At 39.5% G+C, this 17,998-nt stretch overlaps 1 protein-coding gene across 3 annotated transcripts in view; it reads left to right on the plus strand.

The window, feature by feature from the left end:
- The window catches only part of CKAP5 (cytoskeleton associated protein 5), a 101,791-nt gene that overhangs the window by 41,884 nt on the left and 41,909 nt on the right, over nucleotides 1-17,998 (plus strand). For all 3 annotated transcript variants that reach the window (XM_025355907.1, XM_025355908.1, XM_025355906.1), the window contains exons 9-18: nucleotides 192-296; nucleotides 3,638-3,727; nucleotides 3,841-4,005; nucleotides 4,898-5,026; nucleotides 6,054-6,236; nucleotides 8,296-8,409; nucleotides 8,690-8,800; nucleotides 10,098-10,190; nucleotides 14,193-14,378; nucleotides 15,474-15,568. In XM_025355907.1, coding sequence (XP_025211692.1) covers nucleotides 192-296; nucleotides 3,638-3,727; nucleotides 3,841-4,005; nucleotides 4,898-5,026; nucleotides 6,054-6,236; nucleotides 8,296-8,409; nucleotides 8,690-8,800; nucleotides 10,098-10,190; nucleotides 14,193-14,378; nucleotides 15,474-15,568 — 1,271 coding nt within the window. The remainder of the gene's footprint in view (nucleotides 1-191; nucleotides 297-3,637; nucleotides 3,728-3,840; nucleotides 4,006-4,897; nucleotides 5,027-6,053; nucleotides 6,237-8,295; nucleotides 8,410-8,689; nucleotides 8,801-10,097; nucleotides 10,191-14,192; nucleotides 14,379-15,473; nucleotides 15,569-17,998) is intronic.

Raw genomic sequence — 17,998 nt, forward strand, 5'->3', positions numbered from 1 at the left:
ATGTTGGTCAGGCTCATCTCGAACTCCTGACCTCAGGTGATCCACCCACCTCTGCCTCCCAAAGTGCTGGGATTACAGGCGTGAGCCACTGCACCTGGCCTCAGAGTTCTTTTGAGAATAAAATTTCAATACTCTTCTACATGGCTGTGACTATTTTGTTTTCCTTTCCACGCGCCTCCCCCCACTTGTAGGTTGTTGGAAAGGATACCAATGTCATGTTGGTGGCTTTGGCAGCAAAATGTCTTACTGGCCTGGCTGTTGGGCTAAGGAAGAAATTTGGACAATATGCAGGACATGTAAGTAACACTCCTTTTTAGATACAGATCAACAAAATTTATCAAAAATGGTAGTTCTAGTTTGCTGTTTGCTTTAAAACAACTCCTTGGCATAGATGTGTATATATTGTACAAGTAAATTTCTCTCTGTTTTGTTAATATTCAGCATATCTTATAAATTTCAGTAGATGTCAGTTATAACAAAATTTATAGGCCTTGTGTAGAAAGTCAGGGACTAGGCCTAAAGTACTTAGTTGAGTTGATTTATTTACTTACTTACTAGTATCTTACTTTGTTCTTACAACATTATACACATTATAACAAGATGAAACAAAACTTGTAATGACCAGGACCAGAATGAAAATGAGAGTAGGAAAGGCAATAAAAAACTATAAATGTAAAACTGTGAGGTTAATATATAAAATATATTTTATAGTGTTTTCCTATTTTAATATATAATTTACTTATGTATTTGAGAGTTTTATATAGGTTACAATGTTATATATTTTATATAGGTTATCTCCATTTTACTTATTCAAAGAAAATCTGACTGGAGACATTTGTTGCCTATACTATTTGTATAAGTTTGTTTCCAATCAAATTTGGTAATAATTTTAATTAATTAAGATGTTTTCTTTAACTGTGGCTTCTGTCCTTTGGCCTCTAAATCTGGTCTGAATTACTAAGAATGGCTCAGCATCCTAAAAATTGACCTTATTGATCTTTAGAGTTTAGCTTGCTAGCCACTTCATCATTTGATTCCCTAGATTGACTTAGGAGTTTCCTAATAGTCCCTAGTCGTGTGTCCATTTTATATTGTGAAGCTAATCCTCACATGAGCTATGGTATTTGGAGCTTGCTTACTCATAGCATTAAAAATAATCTCAGAGAACTTAACTGAAGAAAAAGAAGACACTACCAAATAAAAATAAATCATGACTGGCTTATTACTAGGGAAATAAAAATAAGGGTCTATAAAACCCTTAGACATGTACATCATAAATTGAAATAAAATTAAAATCTATTTTTGTAGCAATCAGTATTATATAATATCTATGTGTATACGCTATTTCCGTCAATTTTGTGTTACTTAGTAGGATATTTCACACTTTTGTATTGGGAATAATTTTTCAAGATAACAGTTTTTTCCTAAACCACTTAAATATCAGTTCAGAGAATAATTTTAATTTTTTTTTTGTTTTTTTGAGACAGGGTGTCACTTTGTCACCCAGGCTGGAGTACAGTGGCACCATCTCAGTTCACTGCAGCCTTAACCTCTTAGGCTCAGGTGATCTTCCCACCTCAGTCTCCCGAGTAGCTGGGACTTTAGGCACACCCCACCACGCTTGACTACTTTTTGTATTTTTGGTAAAGATGGGGTTTCGCCATCTTGCCCAGTCTGGTCTCGAAATCCTAGGCTCAAGCCATCTGCCTGCCTCAGCCTCCCAAAGTGCTGGGATTACAGACTTGAGCCACCACACCCGGCCTAAAATTCATTTTAATTTACCAAATTATGATTGGATAATTGCCTGGCTTTCCAGTTTGAGTTCTGATTCTGGCTTTGTTTAACTTTGTTGTCCTGGTTAAAGAATGTCTCCATTGCTCTAGAGTTTGGGGTCTCCCCTGCCTTAATACTGTAATATATATGGTGTTAGTATCAAGCATGTTAGTGACTTGGCTTTATTTTCTTTAAATGTTTACAAACTGTCTTTTTGGCAATATTTATAAAAGTGAACGTTAGCTTTATAGGCATTAAAATATCTTGATGTTCAAGTTTATAACTAGTATTAAAAAGTCTCATATTTTTCCATGGGAACCATAGTCCTTGAACTATACCAAGTAGTCTATAACCACTTCTGTGAAATCTTGAAAACAATTTTTTCCTTTTTTTGGATGCCATTGAGCTTTACTGTGTCCTTTGGACCTTAGAAATTTCCTTCTCCAGCCTGGGCAACATGGAGAAACCCCCATCTCGACAAAAAATAAAATAAAAAATTATATTTACAGGGAAGTGGTCAAGAAGTTAATAATTAAAAAAAAAAATTAGGCCGGGCGCGGTGGCTCAAGCCTGTAATCCCAGCACTTTGGGAGGCCGAGACGGGCGGATCACGAGGTCAGGAGATCGAGACCATCCTGGCTAACACGGTGAAACCCCGTCTCTACTAAAAAATACAAAAAACTAGCCGGGCGAGGTGGCGGGTGCCTGTAGTCCCAGCTACTCGGGAGGCTGAGGCAGGAGAATGGCATAAACCCGGGAGGCGGAGCTTGCAGTGAGCTGAGATCCGGCCACTGCACTCCAGCCTGGGCGACAGAGCGAGACTCCGTCTCAAAAAAAAAAAAAAAAAAAAAAAATTATCAGATGTGGTGACATATACCTGAGACCTACCTACTCGGGAGGCTGAGATGAGAGGATTACTTGAGCCCAGCGGGCCAAGGCTGCAGTGTGCCATGTTCATCCCACTGCACTCCCACCTGGGTGACAGGGCGAGACCCTGTGGTGCAGAGGCAGCAGATAGATTGAGAAGCACTGCCATAGTGGGAGAGAATGAGAATTCTTCATTATTGCAGCATAAGATTCTATGTCCTTCAAGAAAGGAAATGACTTTTTATTCCACTTAAATGTTTGCTTTATTGGTTTGTTTTGGTGGAGACAAGGTGGTTTTTTAGAAAGTAAGTTTTATTGAGATAAAACTTACGTACCATAAAATTTACCCTCTTAAAATGATTTTAGAATATTCACAATGTTATGTAACTATCAGCACTATCTAATTCCAGAACATTTTCATCACCTCAGAAAGAAACCCCTTGCCCATTAACAGTCACTCCCCGTGCTGCTCCCTGCCCTTGACCCTAGCAACCACTAATCTACTTTTTTGTCTCTGTGGTTTTAACATTTCATGTAAATGGAGTCATCATACAAAGCATGGTCTTTGCGACTGCTTTTTTTTTTTTTTTTGGAAGACAGAGTTTTGCTGTGTTGCCCAGGCTACAATACAGTGGTACAGTCACAGCTCACTGCAGCTTTGACCTCCTGGGTTCAAGTGATCCTCCCACCTCAGCCTCCCAAGTAGCTGGGATCACAGGCACATACCACCACACCTGGCTAATTTTTTTGTTTGTTTTAGTAGAGACAAGATCTCACTCTGTTGCTTAGGCTGGTCTTGAACTCCCGGCCTCAAGCAACCCACCTGCCTCAGCCTCCCAAAATGCTGGGATTACAGGCATGAGTCACTGTGCCCAGCCTATGACTGGCTTTTTTTAAACTTAGCATACTATTTTTAAGGTTCAGCCATGTTCTGGTGTACATAAATATATCATTCCTCTTTGTTGCCGAATAATGTTCTAGCCATTCACTTTTACAGGTTGTGCCAACCATCTTGGAGAAATTCAAAGAGAAGAAACCTCAAGTGGTACAAGCCTTGCAGGAGGCAATTGATGCAATCTTCCTTACTGTAAGTTGACAGCATGAATTTGTGGTTTTATCTGAAGTAAAGTTTGTCAATATAATATTTTGATTGTTCTTTACAATTGAAAAAAGTTCATTAAGCACATTTTCTTTCTAAAGACCACACTACAGAACATCAGTGAGGATGTTTTAGCAGTAATGGATAATAAAAATCCAACCATCAAGCAGCAGACATCTCTTTTTATTGCAAGAAGTTTCCGCCACTGCACTGCTTCTACCCTGCCAAAGAGCTTGCTAAAGCCCTTTTGTGCTGCACTACTTAAGGTACAGACTCTCCTTGAAATTGGGGGAATATTGAAATTATACCTAGGCAGGATTTTTTTCCTGCTAATTATGTACAGTGACTACTTGACTTTCAGACTATAGAGGTCATAATCTTTTGAGGAGCAGACTCTTTGCAGCTTGGAAACTGCATCCAAATTCTCCTAACTGTGTTCCTCTTCTTGAAAGAAAGCACAAGTTAGTGTTATGATTCCATTAACTGTTAAATATTTTGTTTCTTTCTTGGCCCATATACTGGTGTTCAGCTGGATCTGGCCAAGCATAGGCATCAAATGTGGAGTATTTGAAGATCATCTGGGAATGAGTCATTTTAGATAGAGGGTAAGAGGAAAAGGAAGCACTTAATTTTGCTAAATGGATTACCAAGGGTTTCCTTAACCCAGAAAGAATTTTTTTGTTTGTTTTTGTTTTTGTTTTTTTTGTTTGAGATGGAGTTTAGCTCTGTTGCCCAGGCTGGAGTGCAGTGACACAATCTTGGCTCACTGCAACCTCCGCCTCCCAGGCTCAAGCAATTCTCCTGCCTGAGCCTCCTGAGTAGTTGGGATTAAAGGTGCATGCCACCATGCCTGGCTAGTTTTTGTATTTTAGTACAGATGGGGTTTCACCATGTTGGCCAGGCTGGTCTCAAACTCCTGACCTCAGATAATCCACCTGTCTTGGCCTCCCAAAGTGCTGGGATTACAGGCATGAGCCACCGTGCCTGGCCCAGAAAGAATTTTTGAAAGAGGAACTGTCAGTTGGCACAAGGAAAGCTACACTTAGCTTCAGAAAATTGTAAAAAGCAAATTCTTTATCCAGCAACCATCAGTCTGAATTAAAATGAGTAATGCCTAAAATACCTTGCATTAATATTTTGCTTACTTCTGGACTATAGCACATCAATGATTCTGCTCCTGAAGTCAGAGATGCTGCATTTGAAGCATTGGGTACTGCTTTGAAAGTGGTTGGCGAGAAAGCAGTAAACCCATTCTTAGCTGATGTGGACAAACTCAAGCTTGATAAGGTAGGTTAGTAATGGATTGGACTGAATTTGGACAACAGTCCTGTCTCTTTGCATCATGGCTTTGTCTCTTGACAATTGGAGAGTACTGGTATTCTTTTGATTGGGATTTCTTGATTTTTTTTTTAAATTGCCCTTTACAGTAGGAAAGAAATGCATACTTGAAACAAGTTTTGGAGGATGCTCTCTGGTACTTTTTGTCTTCAATTTTGTCTGTTGTTTTACTAAGAAAAAAAATGCTGATATCACCTCAGGAAATTTATTTCATCCTCCACTGGTAGTTCACACCTAGAGTTTGAAAACATAGCTTTTGAGAATTTAAGTTTCATTCAAGGCCATGATGGTGACAATAGTAGAAATATCTTTCAAATTGTAACCAAAAAAAGCTGAGTGACCAGTCTGTAGAGAAGATGAAAACAGTTCTGTGAAATAAATTTATTTCTAAAGTCCATAAAGTTACCTTCCTATATGTGAATGTCTTCCATAAACAATGTGGTCATTTTAAGTTTATTACAATTCTAATTTGTAAAGAAATAAAATGTCAGATTAATATCTTACATATGCCTACCTACTGCCAGAAAAGTGTGGATAATTTATATTTGTTGAAAGGGAAATTTTTTCTCTGAATTTTTTTTTTTCTGGCAACGAGTCTCAGTCTGTCGCCCAGGATGGAGTGCAAATGGCACAATCTCAGCTCACTGCAACCTCTGCCTCCTGAGTTCAAATGATTCTTGTGCCTCAGCCTCCCAAGTAGCTGGGATTATAGGCATCTGCCACCATGCCCAGCTAATTTTTTTGTGTTTTTGGTAGAGACAGGGTTTCACCATGTTGGCCAGGCTGGTCTCGGACCTCTGACCTCAAGTGATCCACCCATCTCGGCCTCCCAAAGTGCTGGGATTATAGGCTTGAGCCACCTTGCCCAGCCATTTCTCTGAATTCTTACGTGTAGTTGTGGTTTAGAAATGTAATAACATAGTGGTTGTGTTTCAAAGTTGGGCTTAATGATGTTCATCTCATTTTCATTCTCCAGATCAAAGAATGTTCAGAAAAGGTAGAATTGATACATGGTAAGAAAGCCGGACTAGCTGCTGATAAGAAGGAATTCAAACCTCTGCCTGGAAGGACTGCTGCTTCAGGGGCTGCAGGAGATAAGGACACAAAGGACATTTCTGCACCCAAACCAGGACCTCTAAAAAAGGCACCTGCTGCTAAGGTTAATAGATTATTTGAAAATAGAATTTAGTAAGGAAGGGTGTGAGTCTCAGGTTCATGGTTGTTCCTCTAAAATTATTTTGTTTGATAAATGAAATAATTTGCCACATTAAAAATACAGCAGAAAATCTGTTAATGAAGATAGGATATTCCAGCAATAAATTCAGCTATTTGAAGCTTTAATAGAGATAAAAATGGTAACAAAGGCACAGAAGTGTGTTTTGTCAATTTAACATAAAATTTACTATCTTAACTTTTTTTTTTTTTTGAGATGGAGTCTCGCTCTGTTGCCCAGACTGCAGTGCAGTGATACAATCTCGGCTCACTGCAACCTCTGCCTCCCAGGTTCAAGGAATCCTCCTGCCTCAGCCTCCCAAGTAGCTGGCATTACAGGCACCTGCCACCATGCCTGGCTAATTTTTGTATTTTTAGTAGAGACAAGGTTTCACCATGTTGTCCAGCCTGGTCTCAAACTCCCGACCTCAAATTATCTGCCTGCCTCAGACTCCCAAAGTGCTGAAATTACAGGCATGAGCCACCATGCCCAGCCTCAATAAATCTGTCAATTAATAAGTAAAAATTGATGTCTGTTAACAACAACAAAAAGAATAGTAGGAGATTTGTTATTTGAAGTATCTTTCCATATAGAGAATGCTATTACAGAGAAAAATCCAGAAGAGGTATCGTAGTTAATCAAAGAGTACAGAATTTTCTATATTTAGGGTTAGAATATAAATCCCTTTATGGGGTTATTACTATGAACCAACAAAACCATACTGTTGATATGACATGGTAAGTATTACAGGCTTCCATTTAGTTAAAAACTGGCATCCTTAGTTTTGCTAACTACAACTTAAAATATTGGAATATATTCAAGATAACATTAGTTTCAGAACAGCTCTGGATGCTGAAGACTAATTTGGTCCTCTGTTATTTTATCTTTTCTTTTTAGGTTTGCGGCATTTCATAACAAATATCCAAAATAGGTAGAAGGAACAATGTGAATGGTGATGCGTGTTGCCATAATATAGTTATCATTTGCTGTGTACATTGTGATATACTATTTTCTTGTGACTTTTTCCCCCTGTACATATTCTGCTTTTGTATCTTGGGACTTCTGAAAACTGGAGTGGAATGAATATTTTTTGTATTTTTTGTAAAGATGGGGTTTTGCCATACTGCCCAGGCTGGTCTTAAACTCCTGGGCTCAAGGGATCCTTAGCCTCCCAGAGTGCTGGGATTACAGGTGTGAACTACTGCGCTCAGCTACTTGGGAAGCTGAGATGGGAGGCTCACTTAAGCCCAGGAGGTCAAGGCTACAGTGAGCGGTGATCGGGCCACTGCACTCCAGCCTGGATGACAGAGCAAGACCCTGTCTCAGAAAACAAACAAACCCCAAATAAATGTAAAAAAAAAAAAAGGTATAGGGATGTCATTCTCAAATTAATTTGTAAATGTAGTATAATTTCAGGCCATCTCTTTTGTTTCATTTATCTCATTAATTCTAAATTCAAGTTTTCAATATGGGGTCTACAGATTACCCCATGGGTGGTCTTCAGGGGTTCTGTCTGACCTTGAAACTGTGCTAAATTTTGTAGGTACAAAAAATGTTTATTTTAGGGTAATCCCTCATTTTAATCAAATTTTTGAGGGAGTATGTGACTCAATAAAAGTTTTAAAACCACTGTTTTAGGCCAGGTACAGTGATTCATGCTTGTAATCCCAGCACTTTGGGAGGCCAAGACAGGAGGATCACTTGAGGCCAGGAATTCGGGACCAGCCTGGGCAACATGGCAAAACCATGTTTTCTGTCTCTACAAAAAAATTTTTTTTAATTAGCCAGGCATGGTAGCACACGCCTGTGGTCCCAGCTACACAGTAGGCTGAGGTGGGAAGGCAGATCCCTTGAGCCCAGGAGGTTGAGCCTGTAGTGAGCCGAGCTTGTGCAACTGCGTTCCAAGCTCGACAACAAAATGAGACACTGTCTCAAAAAAATAAAAAATAACTCCACCATTTTAAATCCTTAAGTGGTTTAATTTTTATTTTTTAAATTGTTTTAGGCTGGTGGGCCACCGAAGAAGGGGAAACCAGCTGCACCGGGAGGCACAGGGAATACTGGAACCAAGAACAAGAAAGGACTGGAGACTAAAGAAATAGTGGAGCCTGAGCTCTCGGTCAGTATTACACACTGAGCCTGAAACTCATGAACCCTGCAAAGTGAGACCTATGAGAAGACTGGAGTTGTTGGTGGGTTCTACAACATACAGTTAACTGATATCTTTTAGCTTATTGAAACTGCCTTGGACAGTCTCCTTTATCAAAGTATAATAGAAGCCTCAGAAACTATAGCATACCATGGGAATATTCTTTTAGTTTTGACTGGAGTATGTTTACATTTTTGTCATCTGTTCCCTTAAGCAATTCCTAATTCTAATATGTTTTTGTATCTTACAGATAGAAGTATGTGAAGAAAAAGCTTCAGCTGTTCTTCCCCCTACCTGTATACAGCTTCTTGACAGCAGTAACTGGAAAGAAAGGCTGGCTTGTATGGAAGAGTTCCAGAAGGTAGTGCATAGGGATGAATTGAGTATGAAAGAAAATCAGATTATATGGAAGCAGTGAAATTGATAATAAAGAATTTGTCCTAATTGCTGTGTTTTATAACCAGCGAACACTTCATGGCATTAAAGATGAGGTGGGACTTTTTATTTCTTGTAGCTGTGTAGTGTTTGCTATCTTTAAACATCAGTATTCTATGGCCTCTATAAGCTCATGACTTAATACTTAAGAAAATTATATTCTTATTCTGAATTATAAGGCTTAGATTAAATTTTTTTTTTTTTTTTTTTTTTTGAGACAGAGTCTTGCTCTGTTGCCCAGGCTGGAGTACAGTGGCATGATCTCAGCTCACTGCAAGCTCCACCTCCTGGGTTCACGCCATTCTCCTGCCTCAGCCTCCTGAGTAGCTGGAACTACAGGCGCCCGCCACCACGCCCGGCTAATTTTTTGTATTTTCAGTAGAGACGGGGTTTCACTGTGTTAGCCAGGATGGTCTCGATCTCCTGACCTCATGATCCATCCACCTCGGCCTCCCAAAGTGCTGGGATTACAGGGATGAGCCACTGCAGCCGGCCCAGTCTTGCTTAGATTAATTTTTTAACTATGGTACTCGCTCATAAACTTCCTAGGCAAATAGGTCTCTCTACTTAAACCATCCCTCATCCAGTACTTTTTTCCGGCTTTATCATCATGATTCCTTGGTAGAATTGGACAAAACCTCTCAAAAACGTGTGTTGTAAAGGAACATGGCAGTTCATTTTGGCACATACCGGGTGATTCTAATGAGGAAGGGTAAGGAGCAACTGCAAGAGCACTGTCACTTAAGGCAGAGAAGCCTTCCAGTCCTGCTTCTGCTGCCCATTCGGTTTAGATCTGAGTTTGTACATCTTTAATATTCAATACTTTAGAACTTCGAATCTATTCTGCTTTGCTGTTTTTAGGAAAATCAAGGAAGAGAAAATATATATAAGCAGTTTCTGCCACACACTAGGCAAATGAAAACTATTATTTTGCATGGAGCAAACTTTTTGTGAATTCCTGAAATGTGAGATAAATGTTCAGTGATACTAATTTAACAGCCATATACCAACCATCTAGCTTAAGAAATAAAGCATTATAGACATAAAAACACAAAGAAATAAAGCATAACAGCAGAAGCTATATAAGCTCCCTCAATAACCCTTCTCAGTTCTAGTCTACTCCTTCCTTCAGAGGTAACCACTTACTTGACTTTGGTATTTACTCTTCCTTTGGAACTAATCTTTAACCCTTTAACTCTTTTATTCTCTTATTTTACTTCAAGGCTGTTGAGCTAATGGACCGAACTGAAATGCCATGCCAGGCATTAGTGAGGATGCTAGCCAAGAAACCTGGATGGAAAGAAACTAATTTTCAGGTATTTAAAATGTGAGATTTGATATCTTTTATTGAAGTAATTTACATTACATCATCCTATGGAGTAATAGAATAGTTTTGGTAATGAATTTTTTTTTTTTTAATTTTTTTTTTGAGATGGAGTTTCACTCTTGTTGCCCCAGCTGGAGTGCAATGGCATGATCTTGGCTCACTGCAACCTCTGCCTCCTGGGTTCCAGTGATTCTCCTGCCTCAGCCTCCCGAGTAGCTGGGATTACAGGCACCCGTCACCACGCCCGGCTAGTTTTGTATTTTTAGTAGAGACGGGTTTCTCTATGTTAGTCAGGCTGGTCTCGAACTCCTGACCTCAGATGATCTGCCCGTCTTGGCCTCCCAAAGTACTGGGATTACAGGTGTGAGCCACCGTGCCCAGCTTGGTAATGATTTTTAATGAACAATGGGGTGTGTGCATTTTGATTGAACACATAACTACAGTTGACTCTTGAACAATGTGGCAATTAGGGGCACTACCCCTTGTGTAGTTGAAACTTCACATATAACTCTGGACTCCCCAAGAACTTTACTAATAGCCTACTGTTGCCAGAAGCCCTACTGATAACATAGTCAGTTAACGTATTTTGTATGTTACATGTATTGTATATTGTATTTTTACAATTAAAGTAAGCTAGAGAAAAAATGTGATTAAGAAAATCCTAAAGAATAGAAAACATATTTACTATTTATTAAATGGCAATGGATCATCATAAAGGTCTTCAGTTCCCATCATCTTCATGTTGAATAGGCTGAGGAGGAGAAAGTAAGAAAAGGGGTTTGCTGATGCAGGAGTGGCAGAGGCAGAAGAAAATTCATGCATAAGTGGATCTTTGCAGTACAAACCCGTGTTGTACAAGGGTCAACTGTATAACTTTATATAACTAGGGATTTATATATGTATAAATATGTAAATATATACATCCATATATAATTTGTATAATTTAGATATATGCATTTTTTTCTTCTCACTTTTAGGCCTAGAAGGCTTCTTATCTAATCTTTACATATTCAAGGGAGAAATAAACAGATAGCTTTTTTATTTGATGGGATAAAAAATAAGTGCAGTCCTTAAATTGCCAATGAAAATTTAGCATATAATCAATTGTATAGCCCCATTAACTGATAATAGAGCTGAAATTTAGCAGTACCAAGTTATTAGTCTAAGGGGCGGGTATAGAGGGAAGTATAGGAAAGTGGTGCAGGAAGGTAAATGAGAAAAAGTTTCCTTCTCTTTTTCTAGATGTACATAAAATAGACCTCATGCTAAACAAACTTGAAATGTATCAGGTTTATTTTTGGCATCCTGCTAGTCTCTTTGGTTTCTCTTCTGCTGCCACCTCTTGTTTTCCCTCTAGGATGTTTAGCTCTCTCATACACTGTGTTTCCCTTAGATTGTGTTACATAGGTTACATAGCACCTTATTCGTATAGGCCAGCTCCACAAAGGCTAAATATTCTAAAAGATTCTTGAGTTGTGAGTTGTCCTCTTGCTCTCACAGCACTTTTTTTTTTTTTTTTTTTTTTTTGAGAAAGGCCTTCACTCAGTTGTCCAGGCTGGAGTGTGGTGGTGCAAACGTGGCTCACTGCAGCGTTGACATCTTAGGCTCAAGAGATCTTCCCATTTTAGCCTCCAGAGTAGTTGGGACCACAGGCGTGCATCACTACACCTTGCTAGTTTTTTTCTCAAATTCTTAGAGAGTATGAATTGTAATCTCATTGTGATTTTGATTTTCAGCCACCAAAGACTCTCTCCTCGGTTAACTTAATGACGAGCTAATGACTGAACAGATTTTCTTAAATGCCTTGAACCAATATGATCTGTCTCCCACCCTCTGCCAAGGGCGTGTGTGTGTGTGTGTGCGTGTGTGTGTGCGCGCGCTGGTTCATGCCAGAGATACTCAGGCACTTTACAGCTTTACCCTGGAATTCACTTTTAAAGCAAGGTCTTGAAGGTCAGTCAGAGATCCGAGATTAGGTCCCTTTTCAGTCTTTCCTGGGCATACACACAACCTTGAAAATTTGCACGACCTTCTAGATTCTCAGAGTCCTCTGTGGATATCTCATTCCCTAGATCCTTTTATGTTTTTGACCAAGCTGGTTTCCCCCAACTGGTATTGTGGACTTACACAGCTCTGATGTTAGATGTTAAGCAGTTGCCACTCATTGTTTTTGTTGTTTTCAACAAAATCCCTGAGGATAGGGCTTTTCCCACTGAGCTAGCTACAGTCCAGTCAAATAACAGGCCCTTCAAATGGAGCTTTTCTAGGAAGCAGCCAGAAAAGACAGTACTTTGGGTCAAAACTTTTTGAGGAAGTCCAAACCTGAGCTGTCCCCCCACCTGCCAGTGGCTGCACAGCTCTTGGTTTTCATAGTTGCTATGGTTACAAGACTTCAGGTTTTGAAGGCTACTGTGGAGCTGGAAGAAAAGGGGAACAAGGCAAGTTAAATCACCAGAAACCTCACTGTCCTTACTGAAATTTCAGCATGCTGTCTTTAAATGGTTCTTGTATTGTTACAAGCCTTTTTTAATTGTCAAAGTTGTGAGGTAAGTTGATTTGTATAGTTTTTGCCACTGTTCTATGTTGCTTTAAGGAAGATCAGTTTTTCAGAGGTATTGACTCTACAATTGCAGAAGTCCCACTCAAGATAATTACATTTCTTTGTTTTGTTTTTTGGTTTGGGATTATTTTTAAAATTTTTTACATTTTTTTTTTTTTTCACACGCCTGCTATGTCAAATTTTGGGGGTTTGAGACAAAGTCTCACTCTGTTGCCCAGGCTAGAGTGCAGTAGTGTGAACATGTCTCTCTGCAGCCTCAGCCTCCCAAGTAGCTAGGACTACAGGCGAAGGCCACACCCAACTAATTTTTGTACTTGTTGTAGAACTGGGGTCCCTCCATATTGACCAGGCTGGTCTTAAACTCCCGGGCTCAAGCATTCCTCTTGCCTCAACCTACCAAAGTGCTGGGATTACAGGCATGAGCCAGGCGATAATTGCATTTTAAAAGAGGGTGTTTGTGTGGCTGGGCACAGTGGCTCACGCCTGTAATCTCAGCACTTGGGGAGGCTGAGGTGATATCCACTTGACATCTACTTGAGGTCAGGAGATCGAGACCAGCCCGGCCAACATGGTGAAACCTCATCTCTACTAAAAATACAAAAATTAGCCAGGCGTGGTGGCAGGTGCCTATAAGTAATCCCAGCTACTTGGGCGGCTGAGGCATGAGAATCACTTGAACCCGGGAGGCAGTGGTTGCAGTAAGCTGATATCACACCACTGCACTCCAGCCCGGGCGACGGAACAAGAATCTGTCAAATAATACGTACATACATAAATAAATAAGTGGGGGTATTTGTCACCTAAATGAATCTGTATAATAGAATTTCTAGTGGCTTAACAAAGTTGAAATATTCACACAATACAAAGAAAAATATTTATGAGCAAAGGGGTCCTTAATCCCATAGATCTGCCATCACAATAGTATCTTTAAATTATTTTCCACAGATGTTTTTATTCTTTTACTTAAAAGCCAACAAGTTCTCTAAAATCTCTCAAGTTCTGCGTTGTGTGTGTGTATAAGAGGGTTGTAGTGTTTTTGTAGGCAGCCCTAGTAGTAATTCTCAGTTATACAGTCAGTAGTAATTTGTTGTGTATTTTAGGATGTGTATTCAGTACTAAATGCAAATAATCATAAGAGGAGGAAAATTTAAAAATCAGATTTTTCAATTCATAAACTTTCTGTGCAATATTATTTGTTAATATTTTGGAACACTGAGTAGCTTTTTTTCCCCTCTCTTCACTGTCAGTTAAGTAATTGGTAACAATTAAAGGATACAAATTATTTTGCATATTTGTTTAAAATCCTCGTTTTACTTTAGTTGTGTTCTCAGCTGTCCCTAACCATGTCATATCTGTTACATGCTGTTAATACAAGTAAATAAATAAATGTCCTTGGCTTGCTCCTAACTTTATGAACTTATCCTTGTTCAGGTGATGCAAATGAAACTTCACATAGTTGCTTTGATTGCCCAGAAGGGAAATTTTTCCAAAACGTCAGCTCAGATTGTATTAGATGGCCTTGTGGACAAGATTGGAGATGTGAAATGTGGGAACAATGCAAAAGAAGCTATGACAGCAATAGCTGAAGCCTGTATGTTACCGTGGACTGCTGAACAGGTAACACAGAACTCTTATTCCTCCAGTTTTCCTAATTTTTTTACCCAAACTTTAAGCTTACTAATTAAACATTAGTTTTTATCTTCTCAAGTAAAATCTTTTTTGATACTGCATTTTGTTTTGAGATGGAATTTCACTCTGTCGCCCAGGCTGGAGTGCAGTGGTGCAATCTCGGCTCACTGCAACCCTCCTGGGGTCAAGTGATTCTCCTGCTTCAGCCTCCTGCATAGCTGGGATTACAGGCACCTGCCACCACACCTGCCTAATTTTTGAATTTTAACAGAGACAGGATTTCATCATGTTGGCCAGGCTGGTCTCAAACTCCTGATCTCAGGTAATCCGCCTGCCTCGGCCTCCCAAAGTGCTGGGATTACAGGCATGAGCCACCACACCCGGCCCTTTGATACTGCATTTCCATTTTTACCTTTAAAAATACTCTATTGCCTAGTGATGAAAATTTATGTTAGTCAAAAATATTCGGTCAGACACAGGGTCTCACACCTGTAATCCCAGCACTTTGGGAGGCTGAGGCGGGAGGACAACGTAAGGCCAGGAGTTTGAGACCAGCCTGGCCAACGTGGTGAAACCCCATCTCTACTGAAAATATAAAAATTAACCTGTAATGCCTGCTACTAGGGAGGCTGAGGCGGGAGAATCACTTGAACCCGGGAGACAGACATTGCAGTGAGCCAAGATCATGCCACTGTACTCCGGCCTGGGCAACAGAGTAAGACTGTCTCAAAACAAACAAACAAAACATTCTATAGACAGTGAAAGCCCACGAGCTCTCGAGGCTGCAATGATTGATGATTGTGCCACTGTACTCCTGGGTGACAGAGCAAGACCTTGTCTCTAAAAATAAAAGATATTGTAATGCAGAGTAATTGCTGAAAAGCTATAAACAGTCCAGAATGCCTTTTAGTCCCACTGTCACTCACCTCATTTTCTTGTGTAGGTTAACTCTTGTTCCTAAGGCATTCTTGCAGTTGTTTTAGCATCAGAAAACTCTGTTTAATGCACATCTGCCTTAATGTCATGTGTATTTCTATAAGAAATACGAGATAAAACACAGATCTGTTGGTTTTCCCGTTTCAGGTTGTGTCAATGGCTTTCTCACAAAAGAATCCCAAAAATCAGTCAGAAACTCTGAATTGGCTATCAAATGCCATAAAAGAATTTGGTTTTTCTGGGTAAGTCAGAACGAAATCAAGTGGAAAATAGTTAAATGTTCTGTCAGTTTCTAAGTCGTGATTCGTCGTAGCTATTGCTGCTTATTTCTGAAGCGTGAGAGCTGGATTGTCTCATTTATATAAAATAAAATTACCTTTGTTCTCAAAGGTCTATATTGGCTTGTGTTCCTGCATTTTAATATTCACTGAAAGAGTTCTCTAAGTTATTTTTCCTTAAGCGTTAATAGCTGTCCCACAGAAAATCCAGTTCCAAGAATTTCTAGTCAAATACATTAGGAAATTTCTGTATAAAATTACATTTGTTTAAAGACCTATAGTATGCCTTGACGAATGAAATGCTCTCAGAAATCTTCAATAGAAGAGCTTGTTTAACTTTAACCCACTGTTCCCAAACTTATTTGCATATAGAGCACAGTTGTTTATTTAAAACAAAACTTTATACAGTTTACTTTATTCCAGGTACTTTTAAAAAGCACTTTCTAAATCATAATTCATTTGATTTAATCGTCATAAAAACTATGTGAGGCATTATGTTATCTCTATCTTGTAGATGAGGACTAAGGCACAGAAAGTTTAAGTAATTTGGGCCCATCATAGTTAGGAAAGTGGCAAAACCAAGATTTTAATCCAGGCATTCTGGTTTGGAGAAAGAATGATGTAACTGCTATACTATGTTGCCTTTGTCTGTGCCATGCTACATTTTGCAACATGCTTGTTAATATCTCGTAAAAGGATATTTTGAGTTCTACTGATTGAAAAAACACTATTCTAGAACTTACTCAAATAGCAAAGAACTGTTGTTGTTGTTGTTGTTGTTGTTTTTGAGACGGAGTCTCGCTCTGTCTCCCAGGCTGGAGTGCAGTGGCCGGATCTCAGGTCACTGCAAGCTCCGCCTCCCGGGTTCACGCCATTCTCCTGCCTCAGCCTCCCGAGTAGCTGGGACTACAGGCGCCTGCCACCTCGCCCGGCTAGTTTTTTTGTATTTTTTTTAGTAGAGATGGGGTTTCACCGTGTTAGCCAGGATGGTCTCGATCTCCTGACCTCGTGATCCGCCCATCTCGGCCTCCCAAAGTGCTGGGATTACAGGCTTGATGTTTGTTATGTTATTATCTGTGGTGTTCTCCCATAGTTGAGGGTATTGTTATAATTCCTCTTAATTGTACAGTCTTTGATATAACACAAATCTCTTGGCATGTCACTTATAAAAGCCACATATTTTCCTCTTTTTTGTTACGATCTTTCATTTATTCATGTATTAAACAATTACATATTGGCTATTACAGTGTTCCAATTGTTTGTTCCAGTCCTTCAGAATACATCGTGAGCGAAATTAAAGTTCTGTTTCATGGGAGTTACGTTTGAATAAAGAAAGATAGGTAATAAACAGTACACATATATATATATAAAAAGAGAGACAGAGAGGCAGGCAGGCCAGGTGCGGTGGCTCATGCTTGTAATCCCAGAACTTATGGGAGGCTGAGGCAGGCAGATGACCTGAAGTCAGGAGTTCGAGACCAACCTGACCAACATGGAGAAACCCCACTTCTCCTAAAAATACAAAATTAGCTGGGTGTGGTGGCACATGCCTGTAATCCCAGCTACTCAGGAGGCTGAGGCAGGAGAATCACTTGAACCCAGGAGGCGGAGGTTGCAGTGAGCCAAGATCATGCCATTGCTCTCCAGCCTGGGCAATTAGAACAAAACTCCATCTCAAAAAATAGAGATATATATATATTTACATATATATGTTTATGTAAAGCAGGATGAGGGGTTAAATGGAATAATGTGGTATAGTTTAGATGGTGTTGTTTTCTATATAGTAGTTGAAGAGTTCTTCCTGAAAAAAAGACATTTGAGCAGAGACCAGGATATGAGAGAGCAAGCTGTGATAATCAGAGAGGAGCATTCTAGACCAAGGGAAGAGCAAATGCCAAAAGCTCTGTGGTAGAAGCACATGTGATATATTTAAAATAGCAAGGAGTGTATTTCCTTCAGAATGTAGCTATAGGACAATGAGTGAGTGGGTAGGAAGTGGTAGAAGATAAAGCTGGAGAAAGAATAGGGGGCCAGGTCATATGGGGCCTCAACATTTTGAGTAAGTTGGGAAGGCATTAGGGGATTTTTAAGCAGAAGAGTAACGGGTTCATATTCTGACTATTGTCAGAGAAAACAGGAGATCAAAGACAGGAAGACGAATTAGTAGGCTATTGGAATAATTCTGTCGAGAAATTCTGGTGGCTTGGACATAGACTGTAGAAGTGGAAGTGTTTTAACTGATAAAGATGTTTAAAAAGTAGAACAGAACAGGATATAAGAGAGAGACAAGTCAGGGATAACTTCAAAAAGTCAAGGATAGCCTGAGCAACTGGAAGAAAAATGTGGCTCTTCACTGAGGTGGAGAAGACTGGGAGGAACAGATTTTGGGATTGG

Source organism: Theropithecus gelada, chromosome 14, assembly GCF_003255815.1.
Source record: "Theropithecus gelada isolate Dixy chromosome 14, Tgel_1.0, whole genome shotgun sequence".
NCBI classification, from domain to species: domain Eukaryota; kingdom Metazoa; phylum Chordata; class Mammalia; order Primates; family Cercopithecidae; genus Theropithecus; species Theropithecus gelada.